We start from the raw sequence: 6,566 nt of genomic DNA on the forward strand, positions 1-6,566 counted from the left end.
GTGCGTGTCTATTATGCCCTTCCTACAACGCCATTGCCCCAAACTTTTTCCTGGCTTCCTTGGCCTTATAACGCTGCAGTTATTGGCCGAATAGATCTTCTTGAGTCATTGGCATTATTGATTCCTCAAATTGGAGGACAAAATCAAAAGCTCTACCATTTGGAACCCTTTAGGCACAAGAAAAGCTGCACTTGAGGCGTCATACGTGGACGGCTAAATCAGAAAGACGTTTTTTTGGACGTTTGGTAAGCGCCAATTGGGGGAAGGGCCGCGACCTGTATTACCTGAATACTGAGAATATATACAACAAAAAATAGATCCCAAAACGGCGATCGAAGAGAAAATCTAAGAAGTCATTTTTCTTCCACAAGGAAGGAATAAGGGCACAATATATATGCTTGTTGAACTGCCCAACTTGATTGAAAGATTGCAAATGAGTGGGATTTTGGGTACAGAGTTGAAAGAATCGAATTAGATAAGGCCAAGTCACAACCCTAAATCTAATCTACTTGATATTAGATCTTCAATATTTAAGAACCATACATTTGACGCTCGACCCTCCTTTGTCACATCAAGTGTGTGGATCTATTATCATAAGATAATTAGTTTTTCCTTTTTTCGTATACTCTCAACATATAGTTTCCTAGTTTACTTTTTATTATTTTTCCAAAAAATCCATGTAAAATCACTATTCCTGCATAGGGATATCAATATGTCCGATTTGGGTCAGATTTCCGATCGAACTGTTCTAAAAAAGTCAAAATATCTGATTAAGAAATTGAGGAGATTCAGATTTAAAAAATGACATTCAATTAGATTCAGATTTGAATTTAGATATACATAAATATCCGATTGGATTTCGAGGCGGATTTAGGTAAGATTTGTTTTCAAATAAATATCATATAACTAATACACTTACGATTTGAAAGTTGGCCAAATTTGGTTCAAACTTCGGATTCAAATTGAGATGTGTATGTGAAAATCAGATCTAGATCGGATTTGGATTTCAGATTTGGATTTGGACATGTCTTTGTTTTGTTTGTATTCAAATACGAATATGTCAATATTGAAAAAGTAGATATAATTATTGGTATATCCAATTTGAATCCAATCCATTGATATCCCTACTCCTATTAGCTTTGTATTAGTTGTGTGTGTCTCTGTGTGCTAAATTGAGAATAGAAGCAACTATTGATGGAAGAATTTAGCTACGCTAGATAGTTTAACCAACTATACTTATTTTCTCATTATTGTCTAAAAACTAGAGCTAGGGATTGGGCTGGCCCGGGGCCACACTCCAAAGGATCAACATGACTGATGCCCTTGAATGCATTTCCTCCCCCATCTTAGTAAGTGCCCAACTAATTTTTGTTTCAGGGTCGTTTTCACAATGACAACCGAGTGCAGTGCCCAGTCTTTACCCAAAAAATACAAGTTTAAATACATAAACAAGAATCTTAAAAATATCTGCATGCAAACAATGTCCCAACGGACAGCAGTGGTCTGACCTAACCCAGACCAAGTCAGACTAGGCCCAATTAATCTAAGGGTGAGAGACATTTTCACGACCTAAGCCCAGCCACATGTGCAGTCCTAGTAAAAACCCCGACTGCTGAAGTTTCTTCAATTGGGCCCATTTCAAATTGGTTTAATGGCTCCTCGGGTATGCCATATCTCCACTCTTTGCTATAACCTTGATCTTGGTCACCTACAAGACCAATGTGGAAATTGCCGACACCAGCTCAAGAAAAATACTATATTTATATATTGATGTCTTATTATTTTTCTATTTTTTTTTATATATGGGTGCCCATTAGAACTTAAGATTTACAATATTACTGCCCCTTAGAACTTTTTGTCAACTTTACTACTCACAAGGTAGAAGCACGACCAATGGGAGCTAGGGACTGCTCCTCTAGGATTTTCAAGTTCTAAAAATAAATTCATTTTTAACAAAAAAAAGCAAAAAATCTTGTTACTCTTTTAAAATTTGTAGAAAACTCGATCTCCTTCCTTAGCAGCCACTGCCACAAAGTCAATCACAAGTCCGTTCTTGTGACTATCAATCACAAGATTGAGCATACTGATGTGATCTCTGTCTCTCAGTTTGTTACAGATTCATAGATGAGTAGTTAACCGTGTTAGCTTGATCCACAGGGGGGGTTCTTACGTAGTCTTCTACATCTAGTGACATATCAGGTTTCCATTGGCTAGTGACGAGCGTGCACTTGCACAGCTTCCATTTCCATGTTCTTGTTTGGAGAGTAACCACCAGCTTTTGTTGGTGCATTAAGAGAGTGTGATAGAGCATTGTTCCTAATATATCACACTATTGAAACAGTTTTTTCATCATCTTCAGTTCGTCTGCAGAAGTGAAAACCATTAAGACGTTCTCTCTCCTTCAATTTTAAAACAAACTTTTTTTTTTCCTACTTTCAATTGTGTGTTGTTTGCCTAAAAGAAGCACATAATTATCTTGTCAAAGAAGGTACATAACTGTTACCACAAAAAAGTGCATATTCATCAATGCCCTTGACCGTCCTAAAACTTTGAAGTCAGATTGACTCTCACACACACCTCTCCACTTAATTTGATTAGGCTTTGACTTTTGAGTAGCATTAGCTCCCTATTTTTCTGATTTTTTTTTTAAAATTTTTTAACAACGGTAATTGTGTGGGCTTGTGCATGCACACATATCTGTACTTATTGCAACCTTGCCTAATTTTTATTAAAACAAAAATTCTAGTTTGTATACATAAAAACCTTTCTCCGGCTGTCTAGATGGTCTGGCGTCTCACGCAAGAATGGGGCTGCATCTATGCTGGACCATTCTGCTACAGTTTGGATCATCTGGACGAGCGGAGGATTTCAACTCCTCCATAAAAGTAACCTCGAAAATCCTTACATAGACGAGGACATTTACGGGCTCCCAACGGGCATCGATGAAATTATTCTGGGGCCACGTGCCATTTTCCCAACCCAAGCCCAGCCATAGGCTAACCGGCACAAAGCTGATTGAATCAAAACCTCGAGTCCATGGAGCTGATTAAAAAATTCCTTTAACACGAGAAAAAGAAATCTCACGCCGTCCAACTTTCAATTTCTTAACAATTCTTCTCGCACACATGAATTTATAGTTATCAGTCCGTCCATCTCAATTAAAATAAGTTGCCAACTGCTGATTTAAATACACCAACTTGATCAAAACAGTATGGACATGAAAAGGTTTGAATCCAGAAGACGAAAGAACGATAGCTGTATTGGGGAGTGAACCACGCAACGGAAGGGAGGTTGGGTTCACAGACATCTGAAAGCGGCGAAAATGCCACCATCACCGCCACCACCACCACCGCCACCACATGAATGGAGGGTCCCGCTCATGCCAAAAGGCGATCTGCCCATATTATAAAACCGTCTGCAACAGTCGGTAACAAGGATGAAATCATCAAACACCGTAAAAAGTTGCAGAACCCCAAACTTTTTCCTTTTAAAAATATAAAGGAGAAAGCAGCGGATGCGGTCTTCTAGAAGGACTTCTTCCTCTTTCAGTTGATTTGCCAAAATGACAACTCCTTCATTATCGGCTGAAGAGAGAGAATGAGAGAATGTGGAGCCAGCGCAATAGCCAAGGCAGACCGACATGCTTCTAGAAGGTCATCAATGAATGAGGCCTTCTAGAAGGTTGCAGGCCCGAAATAATCACGAGAGGTGGAGAAGATAAGGCGGATGACGACGCTGAGACGTCCCAAACCACGTGCCCTGTTTCCTGTGCGAGGGTAACGAGCGGAGAGAGAAAGGCCGAGAAGGGTGACATCCACGTCTGATGGGTCCCCCGAAGGAGGAGAAACCAGTGGCTTCAGTGAATCGATGGCTGGTGGAGGAATCACCGGGAAGGGAATATGAAACGGTTGGCTGTTTGCTTCTGTGTCTCGCGCGCTTATCCTCTCAACCCTGGCTTTGATGTAAACCGGGGGAGAGAAGGAGAGAGAGACGGATAAGGGCAAGGACAACTTCACTCACTTTTTTTTTTTTTCTTCCTGGTGCCTTTAAGGAAAAGCGTATCAAGTTGTCCCCTTCTGCTCCCCCGTCTATAAATGACGTCGCTGAGTTCACCATTTTTCCCAGGTTTACCAAAAGTGTGAATATTTTAGACAAGTTCGAGCAGTTGCGGGAGCTTTGAGGAGTTGAGGAATCGACAGAGCAAGGGGTTGAGATTTGCTCTTTTCTTTTGGGATAGGATGGGAAAGCATCGGCCGATCATTCCTGATTTGCCGGACGACGTTGCGCTGGAGTGCCTGATTCGGGTGCCTCATGCCTGCCTGGCGGACATGGGAGCGGTGAGCAGGCGGTGGAGGGAGCTTGTCGACAGCCCCGATTTCTATGGGGAGAGGAAGCTCAGAGGCACCGCTGACGCCTTCGCGTGCTTGGTTCAACAGCGCGCGGTGCCGGCGGCGGGGGCCCCGGCAGAGGAGGCGGGGGCGAACCGGAAGAGCGCTGGCGGTGGCAGGGGTCCGCCGATTTACGGCATCACTCTGCTCGACCCGCGGAGAGGGAGTTGGGAGAGGCTGCAGCACCCGGACGACCACCAGGGCGGCCTCCCTCTCTTCTGCCAGTGCGTGTCCGTGGCCGGCAAGCTCGTGATACTCGGCGGTTGGGACTGCGTCACCTGGGAGGCCACCCGCCGCGTTTACATCTATGACTTCAAGACTAGGCGGTGGACGAAGGGGAAGGACATGCCTGGCCCCGCTCGTTCCTTCTTCGCGGCAGCGGCGGCGGAGAGCACGACTAGCGGCGGAAGAGGGGGCAGGGGGGGATTAGTGTTCGTGGCGGGGGGCCACGACGAGAGCAAGAACGCATTGAGAACAGGGGCGGTGTACGACATCGGGAGGGACGAGTGGGAAGATTTCGGGGAGGCGATGGAGGAGGAGAGGGACGAGTGCGAGGGGTTGATGGTGGGGAAGGAGTTCTGGGTGGTGAGCGGCTACGGCACCGAAGGACAGGGCAGGTTCAGGGAGAGTGCCGAGGCCTTCGACACGGAGACCCGAAGGTGGAGGCGCGTTGACGGCGCGTGGCCCGGCGGGACATGCCCGAGATCCTCGTGCCTGGGAGTCGCCGGCGGGGATGGTGGCAACGATAAAGTGGTGCGCGTCGACGCCGAGGGGGGCAACGGAGCGGTGAAAATGGGGAGGTGCGTGGTGGGCATGGGAGTAAGCAGGGCGTTGGTGACAGGGTCGGCGTACGAGGGGGCGCCGGCCGTCTGCTACTTGGTGGACGTGGGGAAGCAAGGGGGAGCCTGGAAACAGGTGGAGATGCCGGCTGAGTTTTCCGGTTTCGTTCAGTCCGGCTGTTTCGTGGAGATTTGAAGAAGGCCTTTTCCCTTCTTTTTAATGTGAATTTTCTCAATTTTCCTTTTCTTTTCCATGGAGAGGTTCAGAATTCAGTAGATGATGTTTTTCTCTTCCTACTAGTAAGGGTTAGAACTTGATGTATACACATATATTCCGATGCCACAAGTTATCGCTTTGGTTCTGCAGCTCCAATCCTTTTTTTTGCTTTCTTCTGTAACTCTGTTTCTGCTGCTCCCTACAGAACTCCAAATGATAAGAGCACGGCTGTTAGGAAGTCCATCAGAATAAGGTTCTGTGAGCATCAAAACTAGTCTCAAGAACTTAATTGACACTAGAATTTGAATGGAATCGGCTAGAATGTTAATTAGTTGAACTGCCCATTCGGCAATGAGTTTCGAAGCGGCTGATTCAAGCTGATTTTTGTAACATTGTTATAACCCACGGTTGTAACGTTATTTTAACACTGTTGGTCGGGTTAATGGAGCAAATTCAGTTCAACTAAACGCATAGATGCTGGAATTCAGACTATTATTTGATGCACTCAAGACCAAATGCACATCAAGAAGACGCATAGATGCTGGAATTCAGAATATTATTTGATGCCCTCAGGACAAAATTCACATCAGGAAAACGCATAGAAGCTGGAACTCAGACTATCTTGTGATGCACTCAAGGCCGTATTCACATCAAGAAAACACATAGGTGCTGGAATTCAGACTAATATTTGATGCACTCAAGACCAAATTCACATCAAGAAAACGCATTGATGCTGGAATTCAGACTGTAATTCAAGAAAACGTATAGATGCTGGAATTCAGACTGTAATTTGATGGTATGGAAACCAAATTCAGAGACGCAGTGTTTTATAGGTTACTCCTTTGAACTGGTGATATTACTTTGAACTGCAAACGGCGACAACGTGACATTCCATTTGACAGATGTATCTTGTCGAAGTTACATTGGTTCCATTTGATAGATGTACCATGGGTCCATCAATATGTAGTTACCTCGACCCTGGAGGTGGAAAAGGGAAGAGGGCTTTGGCCCTTTTTTGGGCAGCTTCGACTCACAAAAAAAAATTGCAACATTTCCATCGTGAGTAGGGTTCTGTTGCCCTCTTCATTTTCGGATACACTAGAACAGAAGCCACTGTTCTGTATCAAAACCCATCCTACCTCCATATTGTAGCCATCTTGCAGACGCTAGATCCCAGCAGGC

General features: G+C 44.6%; 1 protein-coding gene across 1 annotated transcript; it reads left to right on the plus strand.

Moving 5' to 3' along the window:
- Positions 1-3,962: 3,962 nt before the first annotated feature.
- Positions 3,963-5,540, plus strand: LOC116254764 (F-box/kelch-repeat protein At2g44130-like). Its single transcript, XM_031630368.2, has one exon. It carries the CDS (start codon positions 4,239-4,241, stop codon positions 5,361-5,363), a length of 1,125 nt encoding a protein of 374 aa, XP_031486228.1. The 5' UTR covers positions 3,963-4,238; the 3' UTR covers positions 5,364-5,540.
- The last annotated feature ends 1,026 nt before the right edge of the window (positions 5,541-6,566 follow it).

Source organism: Nymphaea colorata, chromosome 1 (genome assembly GCF_008831285.2).
Source record: "Nymphaea colorata isolate Beijing-Zhang1983 chromosome 1, ASM883128v2, whole genome shotgun sequence".
In the NCBI taxonomy this organism is placed as follows: Eukaryota; Viridiplantae; Streptophyta; class Magnoliopsida; order Nymphaeales; family Nymphaeaceae; genus Nymphaea; species Nymphaea colorata.